Consider the following 23,817-nt stretch of genomic DNA (forward strand, 5'->3'; position numbering starts at 1 on the left):
GAGGGGGACACTCAATACACCTTGACCTTGCTGCTGCCACCCTTGGCCTGGAGTGGTAATGACACCCCCAGGCAGGCAATGCTGGATACTCTCAGCACAGCCATGGCTGGAACAGAGGCTAAATTGCCCTTAAAGCAGAGGTTCACCCAAAAAAATTTTTTTAACATGACATTCAGCCGAGTTGTCAGAATGACAATCGGCTGTTTTTTTCGCAGTCCGGCTTCTTTCGGCAACTTGTGACGCGCTGTATGCGACGGTCGGAAGCCTGCCAATCAGTTAGGAACGCAAAGCTGTGATTGCAACCTTAGGTGTAGGACACAGCTAGGTGACGCTTTATTTCTAACTTAGATTGTAAGCTCCTTGGGGGAAAGGATTGATGTGAATGTATAATATATGTAAAGTGATGTGTAAATTGACGGTGCTATATAAGTACCTGTAAAAAATAAATAATAACTTGTTTGTATGCTCCGCAAGCAATGACCTCTCAGTGCCCTAACTCCTAATGCGGAAAATCAATGTACCACCTTATAAGATCGGCAGTAACATCGCACCTGAAAACTATTTCAATCTCTAATCTTTATAACAATGAACAGGACAGCGATGATTCTGCCTGAGCGACACCAGTGACGTCACCAAGCCGGTAGCATCCAACATGGCCGCCCAAAGGTGACGTTTCCTTACAGCGAATGGTGACGTTGCATGTGATCTTAGCCAAGCCTCGCTCTGACACCTCTCTTAGCCCCGCCTCTCCGGGCTCTTCAGCCTATCCATGACGACCTTCGCTCTCCAGATGGAGGCCTGACACGCAGAAGGGGTTGCGCGCACACCGCTCTGTTCCGTGGCTGCCTGGCCGTCATGTCTCCCCTCGCCCCGGGTTGCGGGTCCCTCCGGTCCGCACTTCTGCTCCCCCTGACGGTGCTGTTGTTACATGCTGGCGTGTCCCGGGGCCTGTACTTCCATATCGGGGAGACGGAGAAACGCTGCTTCATTGAGGAGATCCCGGATGAGACGATGGTGATAGGTGAGAGTAGGGGGTGTGATGGGGGGCTGGGAGGGGAACAGGTGGCTAGCTTCTGTTGTCATGACAACCATGCCCAGGCAGTAGCTGTCTTCTAGAACGTGTCCTTCAGGGTGGATTGTATAGGTTTTGGTAACTCTAGATGAGGATGTACGATCAGATTGTAACCTATTTGGCCTGGTTTAGATAATTTGGTATTGGGCCTGATTTACACTTGTGATTGAGGGGCAGTAAAACCCAGTGGTCAAGCTGCGCTTTTACCGCCCTTCAACCACTCGCCCTTTTGCCACTGAGGCAGTGTACATATACCGTGGCCATGATTTTATGCTCTGTAGCTGCATCAGGAATTATACTGCCTGTTGGACCCATCAAGTGAACGGGTGCCATTAAAGGGGTTGTAAAGGTAAATGTTTTTTCACCTTAATGCATCCTATGCATTAAGGTGAAAAAACATCCGACGGTACCGCTCCCCCCCCCCCCCCCCCCGAACCCCTGTTTTTACTTACCTGACCCCTCGAAAGTCCCGCGCGCGTCCACGTGATCCTCTTCAGTTCCCAGCCTGGCCGTTGATTGGCTAGGCTGGATGGATTGATTTCAGCACAGCCATTGGCTGGCGCTGCTGTCAATCACAGTGGATGACGCGGCGCGCCGGGGGCGGGGCCGAGTGATACAGTCAGCGGCTATGCCCGCTGCTGTATCGCGGCTCGCTCACATTAAGGGGTGGAAAGCTTTTGCGAGGAGGAGCCGAGGCAGCCGCCGAGGGACCCCAGAAGACAGGATTCGGGGACACTGTGTGCAAAACGAGCTGCGCAGTGGAGGTAAGTAAAACATGTTTGTTTATTTAAAAAAAAAAAAAAAGTTTGCCTTAGTGTTCCTTTAAAAACAATGGGCTGCGAATTGTCACATGACTTTGGGCTAGATTCAGGTAGAGGCGCGCATTGTTACGGCGGCGCATCGTATCGTATTTACGCTACGCCGCCGTAAGTTAGAGAGGCAAGTGCTGTATTCACAAAGCACTTGCCTCCTAAGTTACGGCGGCGTAGCGTAAATGGGGCCGGCGTAAGCGCGCGTAATTCGGATGAGGGGGCGTGTTTTATGTTAATTCTAAGTGACCCCACGTGATTGACGTTTTTCCCAAACGGCGAATGCGCCGTCCGTGGAATTTCCCAGTGTGCATTGCTCCAAAGTACGCCGCAAGGACGTCATTGGTTTCGACGTGAACGTAAATTACGTCCAGCCCCATTCACGGACGAGTTACGCAAACAACGTAAAGAAAATAGCGCTGGGCGTACGTAAATTTGTGAAGCGGCGTATCTAGGTCATTTGCATATTCTACGCCGAAAACGAGGGAAGCGCCACCTAGCGGCCAGCGTAAATATGCATCCTAAGATGCGACGGTGTAAGAGACTTACGCCAGTCGGATCTTAGGCTAATGTCGGCGTATCTTGCTTTCTGAATACAGAAAAAAAGATACGCCGGCGCAGCTTTAAATTTACGTGGCGTATCTATAGATACGCCGGTGTAATTCAATGCTGAATCTGGCCCTGTGTGTTCAAAGTGGCATGACAAGTTTTAGAAGTGTGAATGGAGCCCGAGGCCCCTCTCACACAGGGGGAATCTGTCCACGCGGGTCTGCCTGCTCAGCGTGGGATCCCTCTGTTAATCCCCGCTGAGCAGGCGAATGACAGGTCCATGTCTGCTTCACTAGGCAGGGCGGCCATGTATCCCCATCCGTCTGTTTTTGGCAGATTTTATCGGATGCCAGTGGACATGCGTCATCAGCCACCCCATAGAGAACAATGGGTGGTCCGATCGGGGCCACCTGAAAGACAGACTCGATCCGTCCAATGGTGTGAAAGTGGCCTTAATGTTTTTGCAACTTTGTTCTTGAAAAATCGCTGTTTAGATACAGTTTTGTGATGACTTCGCGGCTCCAGCCACTTACAGCGCTGGAGCCGCGATACCCGGAAGAGACGCCGAGGGGAAATGTCATCTCCCTCGGCGTGGACCGGCAGCGGTAACGACGCCTCGTTCCAAGGTAAGTATTTCATAATGAGCTAGTATGAGGTGCATACTAGCTCATTATGCTTTTTCCCTTACAGGTGCCAGGAAAAAAAAAAAGTTTTGCCTATACAACCGCTTTAATTATGTTTGTTATGATTTCTATTACGCTTTTGTGTATTGTAAATGTGGGCAGAATTGTGCAATTCTGCTTGCGATTTCAGAATTGCAGCAAAACGTGTGACGCGCTTGTGGTGCCGTTATTTTTTTTTTTTACGCACAAAATTGTGGTAAAACACCCAACGAAAAACGCGCCTGTCCCAGTGCTTGTAATATGGTACATGAGCTTCTTGCTTTTTGGAGCGGAGGGAGGCCCATTCAGAATGAATGGTGCTGCATCAAAAACACTAGGGCCGAAACAACTAATGGATTAATCGATTATGAAATTAATAGATTACAATTTTCATAATCGATTAATCGGGCAGTAACATAATGGGGTTAAAAAAACGAAGATTACCCCTGTATAGTACAAAAAAGAAAATCGCTACTGTAAATATTACTTTCACTGTCCCACAGTACAAAAATTAACCCCTTACAGTAGCTATTATTTGCTCTATTTTTGTTTTTTTAACCCCATTATGTTACTAAACATCTCAGGCCGGGGTCACACCTCTGTGTTTTTTGGTGCTTTTTGCAGAAACACACTACAGTTCATTTACATGGTTTCCTATGGGACACGTTCACATCCATGATTTTCTTTCAGCTGCTGCGTATTTGGAAAGGGCAAGGACTTTTTAACGCAAAACGGTGCTATTTTGTTTTTTTTGGTTCAATATACTTCAATGGAGAAGCTGCAGAAAAGCATGTAATGTGTTTTTGCAGCAATTTGTGTTTTGTAATCTGCCCAACAACAAATTGGCCCAAAAAAATTTAAAAATGCAATTTATTTTTTTATAAGGCTATTCAATTAATCAAAACAATAATCTGCCAACTTTTCGATTATGAAAATAATCGTTAGTTGCAGCCCTAAAAAAACGCACCACAAAAAGTGTAAAAAATTAAAAACCCGCAATACAGTAGCGTCGCTCAGATGTGAAAGGAGCCTTTTGTAAATTTCTTCTAATAAATAAATAATAGTGACCACCCAGATGCCTTTCCAGTTTCCACTTATCTTTTTATCTCCTGTCTTCAGGTACCCTTATTAGGGCCTATGGAGTACTAGCGATCTTGTTACTAACAGCAACTCGCTACACACAGGATCAAGGAGTGGGGGAAAAAAATGCAACCTGCTACTATGACATCATATCGCCCCCTTGCTGGCCAAAAAGCTGCAGAATCTGTTGGCAGCTAGAAAGTAACTTCTTGCATTTCTGACCAGCTAGGATGTGGGTGAATGTTTGTTTTTTTGCTTGCCTAGCAATTCTGTTGGTGCCAAATTACTGCCAGTGATTGGCTCACTAGTGTGTCATAGGCCAAAGTCATGTTTTGAGACTATCCCAAAGCTGAAATGACTGTGAAGAAAATTCTTGAAATCTGACCTGTGCATGAGGAGTGGAGTTGTGAAAGCTCCTCAGCACTTGGACGTCGTGTGTGTGTGTTTATATATATATATATATATATATATATATATATATATATATATATATATATATATATATATATATATATAATCTCCATTCTGTTTACTGTGCAGGGCCAGATTTGTGTTATGCTGCACAGTCCCAGATGTGGGGGGAGGGGTTGCCATTAAGAATTAATGGCACGTAGCGTGTCTGATAGAGGTTTTCTGCTTCTCAGAACCGCTCTCGATTTTTGTGGCAGTAATGTGAACCTAGGATTAAAGTGTTTTTTTTTTTTTTTTAATTCATGCTTCAATCCCCTGTTATGCTACAGCACATGCCCAGTGTATGTTAATTATAAAAAAAAAAATGCCACTGTATAACTAATTTCAGAGCGCCGTTCAGCGCTCACGTGACTGCTGAGAATCCCCTGCTGACGTCAGCCGGGAGGAGAGTGGTGGGCGATCACTTGAAAATATGTATACAGGAAATATTTTTTATAAATGACATTTTCTGGGACACATACTGTAACTGAACCTGGGGGATTATAGTAACAAAACAGTTATTTTAGCAGCAGGAGGGATGGGCACTGGCACAGCTGACAAGTAGGGGGGGGGGGGGGCAAAGAGAGATGGCGGAGGCATGTAAACTGACCATGGCGTCAGGGCTCAGCAGCTATGATTAACGTGGTCAGTTTAGAGGGGAGGGCCGTACCAAGGAGGATCAGCCAGATATTTTAGGTGATAGAATGGGCACTGTGCTGTATAACGTTTCTCAGGCTGGGTTCACACTTATGCGAATTTGATGCGGCCCTCCCCCGCATCCAATTCGCATGACAGGAGGTTGGGACAGACTCTCTATGGAGCCGGTTTACACATCTCCATTGTGGCCACAGAGCAGCTTGCACAGGGGTACTGCGCATCTTTGGCTCCATTTTCAGGTCCGAATTCAGGCCAAAATTTGGGCCTGAAACGGAGAACAGGGACGCACTGGACCCCTGCTGGCAGCCGCATCCATTTAAAACGTGGACCCAGCCTTGAAGGAACAGGATTTTTTATTTTTTGGGTTACAATCACTTAAATCTTTTTGGCAGGGAACATTTTTTTCTTTTGTCTGAACATACACTTTGCAGAAATGCTGGTTTTGGTCCTTTTTAATTAACTTCCTGCTTCTATATCTAGGTAACTACAAGACCCAGCTTTGGGATAAAACGGCTGAAACTTTTCTTCCTTCTACCCCAGGCCTGGGTATGCATGTGGAGGTGAAGGACCCAGATGGGAAGGTAACGTAAAATTGTTGAGTTGGCTTCTTTGAATTAACGGATTAAGGGCTTGTTCACCCTGGGTGGTAAAACTTTGCAGTTGAGCCACCTTTTTTTTTGTTAATGCCCCCCCAAACTGCTACCCCCTTTAGCTGCAGAGGCAATGGCCAGGGCTATACCAATGCTGTGGCCATGATGCTTTGCGTTGCAAACACTGCAGGAATACCTCCTGTCGCTTTCAGTGGGTGTAGTGCCTGCTAAATGCAATCCATTCAGGTGAATGGGGCCACTCTGCAAGCGAAATGCACATGGTTGCTAATGTGGGTTTCGAGAGAGTTAAAGCAGGCAGTGAGCAGGCAATACCTTCTCGTTACCTATCAAATGTTTTGTAAAGAGCCATCTGAACACAGATCATGCTTCAGAGAGCAAAGCATGTGTGAACAGCTCTTAAACTGCAAGTTTCCTCCTATAGATAACTATATTTTGGGTGGACACCGGTATGTTCTTGTCAAAAGATCATCTTCTGGCCTCTTGGCATTGGTTACCATGCTTGGCCTATACCAGGGATATGCAATTAGTGGAACTCCAGCTGTTGCAGAACTACAAGTCCCATGAGGCATAGCAAAACTGACAGCCAAAAGCATGACACCCAGAGGCATGATGGGACTTGTAGTTTTGCAACAGCTGGATTTCCGCTAATTGCACATCCCTGGCTGGTTGCTATTGGAGAGTAATTGTATAGCCCAAAAACAGGTTAAATTGACCTGCTTTGGGAATTCGTTGACCTACACTTAATAACTTCAAAATGTCCCTGCTATACCAAAGGAACCACATGCAGTGCTATGCTACCATCTAAACCTGATACAGTGTATTCTTCCCCCTATTGAATCCCCACAGCATAATCTTAATTGGTCACTGAGAAAACCTGCCTTTCGTTAACAATTACAGCGGGCCTGGTAAACTATCAACAGAGCGACATTTTTATTAGTGCGTCAAATAAGCAATGAGTTTCAATGCATTTTCCTGTCGCATGCGTCATTACTCACCTCCTCATGGAAAAGCTAGTTGCCTGGCTGCCTCTAGTTAAAATATTTTCTGAATTCCCGGCCTGGAAAAAGAAAAGTCAGAACTTGAGATCTTGTACCTGAGTCAGGGAGTCAGTGTATTGAAGTCAATGGATCAGCAAGACAGCCAGGGAACTAGCTCTTCAGTGATGGAGATCCGAAGTGGAAGCATACTTGGTTCCCTCTCCTTTAAAAAGTATAAGGCGATAGATTATCTTTAGAGGAGCAAAATGTTTGTTTTCCTATGCAGTTGAGCTGTGCCTGCACTGCATGGGTTAACTGCTCGTTTTGTCGAGGGGCGCAAGGAAAAGCTATACTTAGCCAATCCTTCAAACCTCCAGAAAAACATGCTCCCCCGCATCCATCGGTGGACTGTTCCTGCTGCCCTCATGTCCAGAGCCGGTCTATGGGCGTGATGTTGTCAGGAACACAGGACCGCTAGCGTGGGGGGCATGAGGAGCGGCTGGGACCAGTCTTGCGCATGGAGGATCGGCAGATTAGGTAAGTATATATCTGCTCTGCAATACCCTAGACACGAATGAGCAGTTAACCCTTGCAGTTCTTTAACCACTTTCTGCCCATAGTATAGACTAAGGATGAGCTCTGGCGTGTTCACATTGTACACGTGCAGAGCCCGCCAGGAAGTCTGCACGGCGCTGCGCTAATCACAGCCAGGGAGACATTGTCCCGATGCTCGGCTGCAGAGATCGGGAAATGTGTCCCTGGCTGTGATTAGTGCAGCGCCGTGCAGACTTCCTGGCGGGCTCTGCACGTGTACCATGCGAACACGCCAGAGCTCATCCTTAGTATGGACGAAAGACGGCTACGTCCATAGACGTCCTTTCGTGATCGCGCTGCTCTCGCACCGCATGTGGAGTGTGGGCGGTGCGCTCTGTGACCATTGAGTCCTTCAGACTTGGCTGATCGGTGTAAAGGGCCAATCACAGTGGCCCTTTATCATGTGATCAGCTGTCGGCCAATGACAGCTGGTCACGGAAGTAAACAGACGCCAGTTCTAAAAAAAAAAATATTTCTGCTCACACTGACGGCATGAGGAGAAAAAAAAAAAGAAAGCCGGTAAATTGCTTCTGTTACAGGGACATCGGTCCCAACATCTGCCCACCAGTGCCGCTAATCTGTGCCCACCAGTGCCGCCTATCGGTTGTTGTTTTTTTTTTTTTTTTGTAATTTTCGGTCCTTTTTGTTTAGCAAAAAAAAAAAAATACCACCAAAAGAAAGTTCTATTTGTGTTATTAATAGTTTGTTTGGTTACAGAAACCTCACAATATTCATTCAAAGTGTGATGGCACTAAAAAGCGGAAAAATCTGAAAATTGGCCTAGGCAGGAAGGGGGGGGGGGGGGGGTGCCCAGTAATATTGCATTAATATGGCAACAAAGTTTTTTTGTGTAAAGGTGTATGTGGTTCTAAATGTGATTTCCTAATTGGTATTTGCATTGACAGATTTGTTTGTATTTGGTCAAGAGCTGAAATCTTCTTTTCGGAGATGGGTATTATGGTTACATTTTCTCCCATGTATACTTACTTATTCTTTGTGTTTTTGATTGCTGCAACTTTCTGACTTGTTTTCTATTTTCCTCTGTCAGGCGATTCTCTCCAGGCAGTATGGGTCAGAGGGGCGCTTCATCTTTACCTCTCACACCCCAGGGGAGCACCAGATCTGTCTGCACTCCAACTCGACAAGAATGTCTCTCTTCTCTGGAGGAAAACTGGTGAGGCCAGTCACATTATTGACCACTTCCAGGATCCTGTATTCTAAAATATGGGCTGCCATATGCAAATATATAGTCACAAACTATACACTTAAACCAAGTTTTTAACATTAACCTAATGATTAATAAGATTATTTACATTGGAACTGATCACTAATCGAGTACAAAATATCCAGCTGAAATGCAAACATGGGAACTTGACTGGAAATTGATTTGTAATTCTGTGCAGCAGTTCTGTGATACAATGAGCACGAGCAGATCCTCAACCCCCACTGAGTAAAAAAAAAACTGGTTCTTACCACCACCTTGCTAATTGGACAATGAAAGAGAAGCAACACATAACGTTCTAATACAATAACTCTATTATCTTCTATTATCTGCATGCTCATTGACAGCGCATGCAGCAGGACCTAATTTGCTTCCAGGGCTGCCCCTCCCTCTCCCTTTATTCTGGCACACAAACGCCATGCTAAGAATGTCTCCATCAAATAAATCCAAGGGGGAAATTGCTCGTTACCACAGGATACTCATTTAGAGCCCTTTCACACTGGTGCGTTTTTGCTGTAAAAATAGCGCTATTAAAACGCTCCAAAAACGCCCCTCCATTGAAATGAATTGAAAACGCTGTGAAACCGCTGGGTTTTACCGATATTTTAACGCTCTGCTATAGGCGTTTTCAGTGTGAAAGGGCTCTAAGCCAAAATAGATTTGAACCAGATGGCAATAAAAAATCTAGAAAGGGGGTTCAAGTCCTATGTGGTATTCAGTCCCTCAATAGGTTAGGAGCAACAACCTCCTCAATGTCTGCATAATAATGCAGTGAAAGACTCCGCATCGTATACCCACCATCCAAAAAAACCACCTAATCTGGTGGCAGATTTTTATTTTATTTTTGTTTAAAAATAACAAACGTGTCATACTTTCCTGTGATTTTTTTGCACAGAGCAGCCCCAATGCTCCGCTGGAGCTCCACTGGAGCTCCTTGTCACTCCTTCCTGTGCCTAGTGCCCCCAGAGCAAGTAGCTTGCTTTTTGGGGGGGGGGGGGCTACATGTGTCCATTCACACATGTAGCGTGGCTTGCCCCCACCCTCTCCTCATTGGCTCACTAACTGATTGACAGTACCAAGAGCCAAGTGTCTCAGCCAATGAACAGGGAGAGACCCATAAGAGCTGAGGCTCTTGTGCACATCGCTGGATCGAGATGGGGCTCGGGTAGGTTTTATGGGGGCTTGGGGTGAGCTGCACACAGGTGGTTTTGTACCTTCATGCATAAAACACATTAAGGTAGAAGTCCTTGAGCATTTACAACCACTTTAAGGCTGGGTTCACACGTCTGGCTGCAGTTTGCAGTCTGGTGCATTTCTGTTCTCCGGTTGGGGTGCAAAATTTTGCGTGAATACGCACCTGAACTGAACCCATAAATGCACAGGACCCTTTTCAAAACTGCTTCATTGAGAGACGGTCACATTCACACGTTGTGAATTGGATGCGGTTAAATACGAATCCAATTTTCATATATGTGAACCCAGCCTTGGTGCTCTTTTACAATGGCAGCTGGGGAGCAGTAAAAAAGCGCTGCCTTAAGATCAATGCGCCTGCACCGCAACCATGACCAACCACTTGGCTTGCAGTTGCAACTTGCAGTTGCAACACGGTTCTGCATTATAATAATCGCCATGCGGAAATTGAAGAAAAAAAACAGGCATCAGTAGCACCTCCTGAATGCCTGCCAGCTGCTGCTGTACTGCTCTTTGAAAAGTGGTCCACCACAGATCGCATTTCAGAAGGTGGTAAGCTTGTACCTAAAAGCCCTTACGGGGGTTAGGGTGCATTCACACCTAAGCGACAAAACGCCCGACGCGGGACGCTTCTGCCGCTAGAGGGGAGAATTCCCATTGCTGTCTATGGAGATGGTTCACATCTCATAGACGCGCAACGCCTGTCGCCTGAAAAAAATACTTTTTAGAAAAAAAAAAAAAAAAATTGAAACATTTGTACTCGCGGCAAATCTGCCGCTACACGCGAACGCGGCTGTCGCTTAGGTGTGAATGCAGCCTTATATCCTAACCCGACAAAGCTATTTAGTCTGTTAGGAATGTAAGTCTGGGAGATTTGTTTTCATTAGCAAACAAAACATAAGATGTGCTTCATGATGTATTTTTTTTTTTTTTTTTTTTTGTACTGACTTTATCCTCTCCTCGTTCTAGCGAGTTCATTTAGATATACAGATTGGAGAACACACAAATAACTACCCTGAAATTGCAGCAAAGGACAAACTGACAGAATTGCAGCTTCGAGTCAGACAGCTGTTGGATCAAGTGGAGCAAATTCAAAAGGAGCAGAACTACCAGCGGGTGAGAGATCGATATGATTGGATGCGGATTTCTCTGCATCCAAATCGCAAGACAGGAGATTGACCAGCTTTCAATGGAGCCGGTTCACACCTCTCCGGAGCGGATTGCACAGAAGTCCTCTGCATCTTTGGCTCCATTTCAGGTTTGAATTCAGGCAAAAGTGTAGGCCCGATTTATCCCTGAAACGGAGAACAGAGACTCATCGGACCCCTGCTAACAGTCGCATCAGTTTTAAGTGTCAACCCAGCCTAAGAGCCTGTGGGTTATTCTCTGGCATTAGAAACACAGCAGCCAACGTTGACAGTGAAGCTAAAGAAAAGCCAGAAGTGTGTGTGTGTGTGGGGTGTTTTTTTTTTCTCTCCAATGCATGTCAGATTATTGCCCTTTAAACTTAAGGGTAAATGCTAAGGCAGCCCATACATTTAGGGGCAGATCCACGTAGATCGGCGCTTTTCTCCGCCGGGCATAGCGTATCTAAGATACACTACGCCGCCGTAACTTTTTTTTTCCGAATCCTCAAAGAATTTGTGCCGTAAGTTACGGCGGCGTAGTGTATCTTTGGCGGCGTAAGGGCGCGGATTTCAAATGGATGTGATGGGGGCGTGTTTTATGTAAATACGTCGTGACCCGATGTAAACAACGTTTTTTTTTTAACTGCGCATGCGTTGTCTGTGGGGGTATCCCAGTGCGCATGCTCGAAATTAAACCGGAACAAGCCAATGCTTACGACGGTGATGTCATTTTACGCAAATCCCTATTCGTGAACGACTTGCGCAAACAATGTAAAAAATTCAACATTTGACGCGGGAACGACGGCCATACTTAACATTGAGTACACCTCATAATAGCAGGGGTAACTATACGCTGGAAAAAGCCGAACGCAAACGATGTAAAAAAATGGGCCGGCAGGACGTACGTTCATGGATCGCCGTAACTAGCTAATTTGCATACTCGACGCGGAATTCGACGGAAACGCCACCTAGCGGCCGGCGGAAAAAATGCACCTTAGATCCGACGGCGTACTAAGACGTACGCCTGTCGGATCGATCCCAGATGCCGTCGTCGTATCTTGTTTTGTAGATACAAAACAAAGATACGACGCGGGAACTTTAAAATTACACGGCGTATCAATAGATACGCCGGCGTAAATCTTTTGTGGATCTGCCCCTTAGTTTTTTTTTTTTTTTTGCTCAGCCGGTGGTTTAAAAGAAAAAAAAATAAGGGGAGTGGGGGGGGGGGGTGAGAGAGGTAACCCCCTGAGATATTGTTATCTGACAGCAGGGAGGCCTCTCCACCATCGTCATACACAGATCAGTGCTGCCAGCTATAGCCAGTCTCACTGATCAAACTGGTAAAAACCCGACATGGTGGTTGTACGGAAGTCAATTGGTAGCTCGGCTTCTGTACAACCAGCTTGCCCATATGTGGAGCAAAGATCCGTTGATCCCTGCTGACCTGCCAAATTTTGATTCATGTATGACTTGTAATGTATAACAGTGTAATCATAAAATATTTGTAAAAATGTATAGCTCTTATAACTTGAGATATTTACTACAGACTGAGTCATTGTTGAGGATAGAAATTTAAGTTTTTTTATTTGATTTTTGGCTGGTACACTACGAGTACTACATTTTATTTCTTAAGCAAAATTAAATTGTTCTAGATGTGTTTAGGATCTTTAGTTATAAAAGGCACTTGTGTTTTTGTGCATTTTGAAGCCATTTAATAACATTTTTAATTTTTCTTGTTTTTTTCCCTCAGTACCGAGAAGAGAGGTTCCGCTTAACCAGCGAGAGCACTAACCAGCGTGTCCTATGGTGGTCCATTACCCAGACTCTCATCCTCATCCTCACGGGCATCTGGCAAATGAAACATCTGAAAAGCTTTTTTGAGGCCAAGAAACTTGTGTGAAGCATCTACCTCCTGTGTCCAACTTTATACTATATCCCTACACATACAGAAACAAACCTGGTTGTCGCCCTGCATTATATACGGTCTCATGTACATTGGAATAATAGCCTTTGTACATTGACACTCATAATTAATGCCAGTGGGGCAAAAACCACAATGGTCCATTTCTCGCACATTTGGAAATTTTAGCTGCTGGCAGGAAAAGTCTGACTGAGGAGGCAGTGTAGTGAGGTTTATATTTGTGTACAAGTTATATCTTCTGTCCTGTTTATAGCCGGAGCTGTAAGATCCATGTGCCCCTAATATGGGCAGTTAACATGCATCTTAAATTCCCTTTCCACCTACCTCCTTTAAGAGCTTTCCCACCCTAATATCTGCAATACAATTCAAACTGTCATCTTTTTTAAGAGCCTCTATAGTCAGCCATCTCCTATAAATCAGTAATTTGGTGGGTTTTTAACTTAACACTGCAGTTGGCTGTATGTGAGCACGTCAATTCACATAGGCTAATGCAGTCAACATCCAGAATGATGACTCTTTACCGATAATGGAGTAAAGAGCCTTGTGTGTAAAAGAGAGGGGAGGTGGCACTTTCCCTCCTCCACTTCCTTTATAAATAACGAGGATTTGTAGTTCAATCACTGCACTGCAGATAATAGTCTGCTTCTTGGTTATAAAGACTGGATCTCTGACAGTAGCCTGTGATTTTTTATTTTCGTTTTGTTTTTATGTAGCTTTACTGTAACTCCTGTATATAAGGTAAGATCTCTGCAAGAAAGGTGGGGTTTGATGTGACCCCTTTTAAAAAACTGGGGATATTTATGAAAACAAGTTTTGAGTATTTGCAGAAAGAGATTAATAATTGAGGTACTGGTATTTTTATTAGTCGTTAAAGTGGAGTTCCACCCAAGTGGAAGCTCCGCTTATCTGCCCCCCCCCCCCCCCTCCTCTCCAGTGGCACATTTGGCATCTTTCAGGGGTAGCAGTTACCTGTTTTTGACAGATACCAGTCCCCACTTCCGTGAGATCTCGCCGTGGCAAGATCACTCAGGAGGTTCAGGCCTCCCCCTCCCCTCCTCCTTTCTCTCCCGCCGGGCCATTCAGAAGGCGATTCGCACATGCACATTAGGGAACTGGCTGTGAAGCCACAAGGCTTCACTGCTGGTTTCCCTTACAGGCAATGGAGGCGGCAGCACCTGAGAGCTGATGGAAACATCGGCTGGGGTGCTGACATCGCTGGTTTCCAGGACAAGTGTCTTGATATTTAAAAGTCAGCAGCTACAGTATGTGTAGCTGCTGACTTTAAAAATAATTCTGGGGTGGTGGTGGAACTCGGCTTTAGGATTGCAGGATGTACAAAAGTTCGAACAGCATTTATTTATTTTTTTATCTGTGAACCATTTTGCCTCCAAACAGAAGGTCCACTTTTTTTTCCCCAGGCAAACACTGGGGGAAAAAATGACTTCTGGTGCTTCTCGGCGGCACATGTAATGAAACTGGGCCTTCTGGCAGAGATGGGAGGCTTCAATTCCTTAAGAAGGCACTCTTGCAATGAGTTGCGGGGGGGGGGGGGGGAGATTTCTTGGTGGGAGGAGAAGGGGGGGCTTACAAGCTGGCAACCCTTTTGTTTGCCATGTGAGGTCCTCTTTAAACAAACTATTTGTAAACTGGGAAATATAGGGGAAAAAATTAACCTAAGTAGGTAGGGGAGGTTCACAATAAAATCATTGGAGTCTTTTATTAAATGCTAAAGTTACTTTCCATGTACATGAGGTATAAAATAAAATTCAAAAGAAATGAATCTCTTAGCTGCCAGCAGTAAGCTTGGCGTATTTTCAAATATATACAGATGGGAGCAAAAAGTAGTAGAAGTCATCTTTCTCTGAGTTGCTGGCGCTCAGTCCAGATGATGGTAACTACTCTTTTTTATAGCGGTAGACACAGGGGCTGAATCATGGTATGTTTATATTTCTGGGGCAGATAGATGAAAGAAATGAGCCTTACAAGCCATACTTTCATAGCAGACAGCACATTTGGAAACTAATATGTCTGAATCGTTGAGCAACATTTAATACACGCCTGTCTCCTTGTGCTGATTTACTCCAACAGGGTGTTGTACCGAAACTATACTTCCAAAACATACAGTATAACATGTCTGCCTATATTGAGATAATGGGGGTTATTTACGAAAGGCAAATCCACTTTGCACTACCAGTAAATCTGAGGGGTAGATCTGAAATGAGGGGAAGCTCTGCTGATATTATTATCCAATCATGTGCAAGCTAAAATGCTGTTTTTACTTTCCTTGCATGTCCCCCTCGGGTCTACAGCAAGTGCACTTGTAGTTTGCAGTGCAAAGTGGATTTGCCTTTCACAAATGACCCCCAGTGTGTGAATGCCAGCCCCCCTTCTTGCAAAGCTCCATCCACTTTTTCCTCTGACTTTGTTGGGGATTTCAAAGGTTTTTCTACCACAACATACATGTGGGGGCAAATTTAGGAGCTGTCATTTCTCTCTCCTGTCAGTTGACTCCTCTGCCTCAGGATCTTATTACTTGGCTATCATCATTTGAGTTCCTTGCTCTGCCAGTCTCCACTTTAGAGTCTCACTTCCCCTGTTGCATTCTCTAGTGTAAAATAGCTTGACCTGAAGCATTAGATTGGACTAGCTTTTTACTTCATTACCTACAGGAATAGTCCCTTGTTTGCCTGAGAGATTATAAATAAATGTGTTATGTATATCAAAGTGTGATCATGTCGGAACATTCGCACCTATTCTGCAGGGCATAATAGAGACGGGGGCGGGGTGTTACACAACAAACAGGATTTATAAGGTTTTGCCACTAATTTCTGTTGCCCACAACTTCTCAGCACTGATGGTCTTCAGGATAACACTAATTATTCATCCTTTTGCCCCTTTTCTCCTGCCATTTTGGCCTCCAAAATATTTCTAATATATTATTTTGTAAGTTTTTGGGATTACAAAAAAATAAAGTTTCATTTCTGTGACTATTTTGAATTGTAATAAAAGAATACTATTTCCATGTGTACAGCGTATAATAGATCTACTGGGTTCATGTTGTGAGGGGTATTTTACCTGGTTTTAGAGAGACCTATAGACAACTGATCTCTGCCTCAGAGTACATTTTAGGGCTTGTTTACACAGTGCGGTGTGACATGACATGTTTTCCTGTAATTCAAAAAATGGAGGGTTGGGACTTTAAATGAGATGCGATTAGCAATATGCGATTATATATATATATATATATATATATATATATATATATACTTATATATGGAAAATATAAAAATTATTTCCATAATAACCAGGCTCAAAAATACCAAACCAAGTTTGCCTGTAATGCACAAAAATGTGCTGCCTTTTGCTGACACAATATGGGTGCCATGAATTCTCAATAACACCCCCATGCATCTAGCAAATGGGCATGTGTTTGCGCCTGCTGAACTACAATTCAAAGTACAAACATGCATGCTCGGAAACCAATGCTAAACATCAGACAACAATAGCAGACGTTGCCCAAAGGGTGGCGGTAAAGAGCTGAAAAACACGTGATTTGGTGAATGTTGGCTGAAAATGTTGTGCCGTGTATATGCAGGACAAGTTCATGGTCAATGCCCTTGGACCAAAATCCACGGAAAAGTAGGATGGAAGTCTGATCATGTGTACGAGGCTATAGTCTAGTGATGGGGAACCTTGGCACCCCAGATGTTTTGGAACTACATTTCCCATAATGCTCAACTACACTGCAGAGTGCCTGAGCATCATGGGAAATGTAGTTCTAAAACATCTGGGGTGCCAAGGTTTGCCAACACTGCTATAGTCTGTAGGGTTCAATATTGAGTTGGCCCTATCCTTTGAAGCTATAACACCTTCAACTCTTCTGGGAAGGCTGTCCACAAGGTTTAGGAATGTGTCTATAGGAATGTTTGACCATTCTTCCAGATGCGCTTTGTGAGGTCAGGCACTGATGTGGATGAGAAGGCCTGGCGCACAGTCTCCGCTCTAATTCATCCCAAAGGTGTTCTGTCGGGTTGAGGTTGGGGCCAGTCAAGTTCCTCCACCCCAAACTCGCTCATCCATGTCTTTATGGACCTTGCTTTGTGCACTGGTCCAAATCATTTGGTGGAAGGGGGATTATGGTTTGGGGTTGTTTTTCAGGGGTTGGGCTTGGCCCCTTAGTTCCAGTGAAGGGAACTCTTAAGGTGTCAACATACCAAGACATTTTGGACAATTTCATGCTCCCAACTTTGTGGGAACAGTTTGGGGATGGCCCCTTCCTGTTCCAACACAACTGCCCGCCAGTGCACAGAGCACATTTGATGCTTGCTCAGTCAACGTAAATGTCTTCCAGATCATCCAAAATCATTGTTGCAAACTAGGTATTCATTTTGGAAGGGGATATTTTTATCTTCAACTACCAGAACAGGACACAGCTAGATGGGGACTAGCTTGTTTTTAGGTGTATGTTAGTTTTATATTTGTGTCTTTTTATATATTCTTTTCTTTTGTTTTTATCTCTCTTTTTTTTCATGGGAGTCTGGATCTGGTCAGTAGAGACCTGAATCTAGACCCTTCCATGAGTAACTTGGTTTGAGAGCGTGTGGCAAGACAAGCAAAATGTTTTAGTAAATTTTGCCTTGATATACAAGCGATGTCTTGATATAAGAGTAGTGTCATGTCGCAACTAGTATAAAAAAGAAGAGGGGAGCCTCTAAGTGTAGCAATGGTACAACATTTAGCAACTTATTGCTACACTTAGAGGTGCCTCTCTTTTCTTTTATACCCTGTAAAAAAAATGCTTTGTTACACAAGTGCTTTGGATTACAAGCATGTTTCTGGAATGAATTATGCTTGCAAACCAAGGTTTTACTTTACCTGCTTAGCAGGAACATATATAGGGTTTAACCACATACAGGGTCACTAAAATATACCGTATTTACCGGCGTATAAGACGACTCGGCGTATAAGACGACCCCCTAATTTTCCAGGAAAAAATTTGGTTTTGGGATATACTCACTGTATAAGACTACCCCCTTTTTTTCAAGCCCCACTGTGCCATTACTTGCCCCCACTGTGCCATCACATTGCATGCCCCCACTGTGCCATCACATTGCATGCCACCACAGTGCCATCACATTGCATGCCACCACAGTGCCATCACATTGCATGCCACCACAGTGCCATCACATTGCATGCCACCACAGTGCCATCACATTGCATGCCACCACAGTGCCATCACATTGCATGCCACCACAGTGCCATCACATTACTTTCCCCCACAGTGCCATCACATTACATGCCCCCACTTTCCCCCCCACTGTGCCATCACTCACATTTTGCAGGCCGGTGACAGTCTCCGTCTGCTGCGAGCGTCCATGATTTCAAAGCCGCGCGCCGTCTTCTCAGCGTGTCCTGTGATTGGCAGAACACAAATTTTCACAGTAGCGCCTCTGTTCTATGTTCCGCCAATCACGGATGCCTTCTCATCTCGTCCGAGGATGAGAAGGCATCCGTGATAGGCGGAAAACAGAACAGAGGCGCTGCTGGGAAGATTTCTGTTCCGCCTATCACAGGACAGCGATGACGCACTGAGAAGACGGCGCGCAGCTTTGAAATTATGACGATCGCAGCTGCACGGAGACCGTACCCGGCGTATAAGACGACCCCCGACTTTGGATGCATTTTTTTGCATCCAAAAAGTTGTCTTATACGCCGGAAAATACGGTATATATTTTTTTTAGCTAAATAGCTTCCTTTACCTTACTGCAGTCCTGGTTTCATGTCCTCATTGTTTGTTTTTGCTGTAATTCCTCTCTGTTCTGGACACTTCCTGGTTGTCTGTTTCCTGAGGACCACAGTACTGGGAGATTCTAGTTTCATTTTCCAAACCATCACTGCTCTATGGCTCTATACATGCACACAGGCAGGATAACATGCAAAAACGAAACTACAGGTACATTATATGATTGATTTTTATCTATGTTTAATCAATTTTAAAAGGAATCAGTTAACTATTATGTCTCTATACCCTGTTAACAGTCATTTCAGCAAAAAAAATAAAACATTTCCTCTACAACTCCTTTTAAGGACCGCTCACTGTGATATATATATATATATATATATATACAGTCATTTTTTTAAAAGATTGATATCTCGGTAACGGCAGCAGCTGCTGCCACAACTGAGATATCCATCTTTTCAGTGAGCGGTCCTTTCAACGATAACCGTGGTCTCTGCGGCGGATTCGCAGCAAGAGCACCATTATCGGCAGCGGGAGAGGGCCCCCCTCCCGTCGCTTACTGGAGCCATCGGCAGTGGCGGAGGTGATCGGGTCCTCTCTCCTGCTCCCTGACACAAGCACGCTATGAGCCGTGGATTTTTATATTCTTTGATGCCCTTTTTACCTGTCTGTAAGTACCACACAATAAATTGCTTATTGGTTTTATCCAACGGGCTTCACTATTGTCGTTTCCTCTCTGCATTTTATGACCACATATCTGCTGATGAACGCAATGTATGCTTTTGGACCTTCATGACATTCGAGATGTTATTTCATCATTGATGCTGCCTGCGGATAACCGTTTTCACCTGTACACTCTGTTGGAAGTGCGATTGCCATTGACCTGCACGTTATTTGATTACATGCCCATAACGTTTTTGTTCTGGTAAGCGGATTGTTTGCACGGTGGTGTGGTGTGCTTTTTCTGTATCTACACAGTGAAACTTCGGTGGAGGTTCTATATCTTCAATTTCATTGATGAACATATAATTTGTGGACTTTATACACATATTGTTTATTTGGACTAATTTTCCATTTTCATTTATTTTGAGCGCTGCACTATTGGATTATATCGGCTGGGATACGAGTGAGGGCAAGATGGCCCCCACCCGTCCCTATAGCAGGGCGGAAGCGACGTCAAAATGTTGCTTCCGCCCATGCTTCTTAAAGCAATATTTTCTTGTTGTCATTTTTTCAAATGACACTTTTTTTTTTTTTTGGCATTTTAGTCTAAATATGAGATCTGAGGTCTTTTGACCCCAGATCTCATATTTAAGAGGACCTGTCATGCTTTTTTTTCTATTACAAGGGATGTTTACATTCCTTGTAATAGGAATAAAAGTGATAATTTTTTTTTTATTTTTTTTTTTTAGTGTTAAAATAAATAAGAAAACCCCCAAAAAAATTTTTTAAAGCACCCCGTCCCGACGAGCTCGTGCGCAGAAGCAAATGCATACGTGAGTAGCGCCCGCATATGAAAACGGTATTCAAACCACACAAGTGAGGTATCACCGCGATTGTTAGAGCGGGAGCAATAATTCTAGCCCTAGACTTCCTTTGTAGCTCAAAAGATGCAACTTATAGAATTTTTTTTAAACATTGCCTATGGAGATTTTTAAGGGTAAAAGTTTGACGCCATTCCACGAGCGGGCGCAATTTTGAAGCGTGACATGTTGGGTATCATTTTACTCGGCGTAACATTATCTTTCACAATATATAAAAAAATTGGGCTAACTTTACTGTTGTCTTATTTTTTATTACAAAATTTAATTATTTCCAAAAAAAAGTGCGCTTGTTAGACTGCTGCGCAAATACGGTGTGACAAAAAGTATTGCAATGACCGCCATTTTATTCTCTAGGGTGTTAGAAAAAAATATATATATAATGTTTGGGGGTTTTAAGTAATTTTCTAGCAAAAAAAACTGTTTTAATCTTGTGAACGCCAAATCTGAAATACAGGCTTGGTTCTTAAGTGGTTAAAAGCTCAAGGAGCAGCATTCTCAGTAAAAAAAATAAATCATCTGCTGAAAGTAAAAAAAAAAAAAGTGTTTAATATCACTTTGTGACACACAAACTTTTGCCATATTTTCCCTAAACCAATTCTAAATTCTGTATAATTTGTAAGCTGCTATAATTAAATCACACCAAATAAACAAATATCTACCTGCTCGACACCTATCACACTCCCATATACACGTGTACATAAATCATATCTACCACGTGGTGTAGTACTCATTTTGAATTTAATAATCTCCTTTAAAAATATGTATATTCACAGAAGCCATAAAAGAATCAAAAGTCTCCTTTTAAACACCAACAATCTGGTTTTCTTTTGATTTTCACCCGTGAGCTCTTCAATAACTCGCTGCTGCAAGCACTAAGTTAACACTGTCACCAGCTGTGCTCTCACCGGGAATCATTGACCAGAATAAACTTGTATCCCCTTTAAGACCCCTTTCACACTGGGCACGTGGGCACGTTAGCGCTGTTTAACTAGTTGCCGACCAGCTGCCGCAGTTGTACTGCAGCAGGTTGGCACGGCTGCGTGAATCGCACGTCGGCCACTGGGGGGGGGCATGCGCGGCCGCAATGTCAGAATGGGGATCTGTCAATGTAAGTGTACAGATCCCCGTTCTGACGGGAGTAGAGAGAAATCTGTTGTTCCTAGTGATCAGGAACAGTGATCTCTCTCTCCTTCTCCAGTCACTACACTGCCCCCACAGTTAGAAACACCTCCCTAGGGAACACTTAACTGATTTATCCCCCTCTATTGTTAACCCTTTCCTTGCCCGTGACATTTATACAGTAATCACTGGCTATTTTTTTTTCTTTTTTTTTTTTAGCTCTGATCGCTGTACAAGGCTGGGTTCACACCATTGTGAATTGGATGCGGGTTCAACGCATGCATACAATTTGCAATAGCGGGAGATTATGACCGACTCTTTATGGAGCCAGTTCACATATCTCCGTAACAGGTCCGGTGTGTTTTGCACAAAGACGATGTGCGTCTTTTGGTCTGTTAAATGTCCAAATTCAGCCCAAAATCCGGGCTGAAATCGGACCTGAAACGATGAACCAGGATGCACCCCGGCTGTGAGCCGGATACAGCGATGGTGTGAACACAGCCTGAATGTCAATGGTCCCAAAAATGGTCCCGATCTGTCTGCCGCAACGTCGCAGATTACCACCATTACTAGTAAATAATAAAAATGCCATCAATCTATCCCCAATTTTGTAGACGCTATAAACTTTTACGCAACCCAATCAATATACGCTTATTGCGATTTTATTTTCCAAAAATATGTAGAAAAATAAATATTAGCCTAAACTGATGAAGAACTTTTTTTATAATATATATATATATATATATATATATATATATATATATATTATAGGTTTTTTTTTGGGGGGGGGGATATTTATTATAGCAAAAAGTAAAGAATTTTTTTTTTTTTCAAAATTGTCGCTCTTTTTTTTGTTTATAGAGCAAAAAATAAAAACTGCAGAGGTGATCAAATACCACCAACAGAAAGCTCTATTTGTGGGAAAAAAAAGAACATACATTTTATTTGGGTACAACATTGCACAACCACACAATCGTCATTTAAAGCTGTGTCGTATCGCATTGCATAGTCGCAATAAGACTGTATGACAACAGAAAGTCTAGCTAAAAACGATTACTTTATTAACTGCTTTTGGACCGCCCCACTTATATTTACTGAGGCAGGGCGTGCGTTAGCACAAAATCACGTACAGGTACGTTGCGGCTTCTACCCGGGTCTGGGACGCGTGCTGCCAGCGACTCACTTCCGCTGCGATTGGACACAGAGGGAGCCAATCAGCGGGTCCCGCGGACCCGATGTTTGCCAGAATCCAGCGATCTCCCCCAAGAGAGGCAGGGTGGCGGTCTGCTTGTGTAAACAAGTGTCAGAGGGAAAGAGAGATCTTGTGTTTCTGCTAAGCAGGAACACAGATCTCTCTCTTCCCCCAGTCAAAGCATCCCCCACACAGTTAGCAAGTGCCCCCTGTGAGCTCATTTAATCCTTTGATTGCCCCTGATGTTAACCCCTTTCCTGCCAGTGTCATTAGTACAGTGCATTTTGTTAGCACTGATCACTGTATTGATGTCACTTAGTGTCAGATTTGTCCACCACAATGTTGCAGTCCCACTAAAGATCGCCGTCATTACTGGTAAAAATAAAAATGCCATAAAACTATCCCATGGTTTATAGTTGCGATAACTTTTGCACAAACTGATCAATATACGCTTATTGGGATTTTGTGTTACCAAATATAAGTAGGAGATAAAGAAATTCGATTTTTTACATTGTTTTATTGGATATGTTTTATAGCAGAAAGCAAAAATTATTCTTTTGTTATTTAAGAAAAAATGTTTTTTTTATTTATGGCGCAAAAAATAAAAAACCAAAAGAAAGCATTATTTGTGGGAAAAAAGGACATAAATGATTTGGGTACAGCGGCGCACGCCTGCGCAATTGTCAAGTAAGGTAATGCAGTGCCAAATTGCAAAAAATGCTCTGGTCGGGAAGGGGGTGAAACCTTCTATGGCTGAAGTGGTTAAAACAGTTCAGAACACAAACAGTACAGTGCCTTGAAAAAGTATTCATACCCCTTTAAATTTTCCACATTTTGTCATGTTACAACCAAAAAAGTAAATGTATTTTATTGGGAACATTTTATGTGATAGACCAACACAAACAATTTATCATTTTTCTTCCACTTCACAATTATGTGCCACTTTATGTTGGTCTATCACATAAAATCCCAATAAAATATATTTATGTTTTTGGTTGTAACATGGTTGTAACATGACAAAACGTGAAAAATTTCAAGGGGTATGAATACTTTTTCAAGGCACTGTACCTGTGATTATCCTCATAAACCTCATTCCTCTCATTGAATTCCAGGGTAGTTTTGGTAATGCATGAGAAGAGTTTAAGGGTTTCCAGGCCTGGAGCCACCGCACTGGAACTTCAGTATTCACGTAGCAATTTGGGAGGGTTTCTCCCTAGACTAGCTGGGTCTTTTAGAGAAGCTGTGTGTTCTAATGCGCCTGTTTGGCTGCCAGCACGCCAGTTCTTACAGTGGAGAGCCT

General features: G+C 43.6%; 1 protein-coding gene across 1 annotated transcript; it reads left to right on the forward strand.

Moving 5' to 3' along the window:
- Positions 1 to 786: 786 nt before the first annotated feature.
- On the forward strand, positions 787 to 13,748 carry TMED4 (transmembrane p24 trafficking protein 4). Its single transcript, XM_040346038.1, has 5 exons — positions 787 to 1,021; positions 5,760 to 5,860; positions 8,510 to 8,635; positions 10,844 to 10,990; positions 12,752 to 13,748. The coding sequence occupies exons 1-5, from the start codon at positions 856 to 858 to the stop codon at positions 12,899 to 12,901; spliced, it is 690 nt and encodes a 229-aa protein (XP_040201972.1). The 5' UTR covers positions 787 to 855; the 3' UTR covers positions 12,902 to 13,748.
- The last annotated feature ends 10,069 nt before the right edge of the window (positions 13,749 to 23,817 follow it).

Source organism: Rana temporaria, chromosome 3 (genome assembly GCF_905171775.1).
Source record: "Rana temporaria chromosome 3, aRanTem1.1, whole genome shotgun sequence".
NCBI lineage: Eukaryota > Metazoa > Chordata > Amphibia > Anura > Ranidae > Rana > Rana temporaria.

What these genes read in the sequence shown, in the direction of transcription:
- TMED4 (XM_040346038.1), top strand. Translation starts at nt 856, where the DNA reads ATGTCTCCCCTCGCCCCGGGTTGCGGGTCCCTCCGGTCCGCACTTCTG. An exon ending in TGAAGGACCCAGATGGGAAG is followed by an intron (nt 5,861 to 8,509) that starts GTAACGTAAAAT and finishes TTCCTCTGTCAG; the next exon opens with GCGATTCTCTCCAGGCAGTA. An exon ending in TCTTCTCTGGAGGAAAACTG is followed by an intron (nt 8,636 to 10,843) that starts GTGAGGCCAGTC and finishes TCCTCGTTCTAG; the next exon opens with CGAGTTCATTTAGATATACA.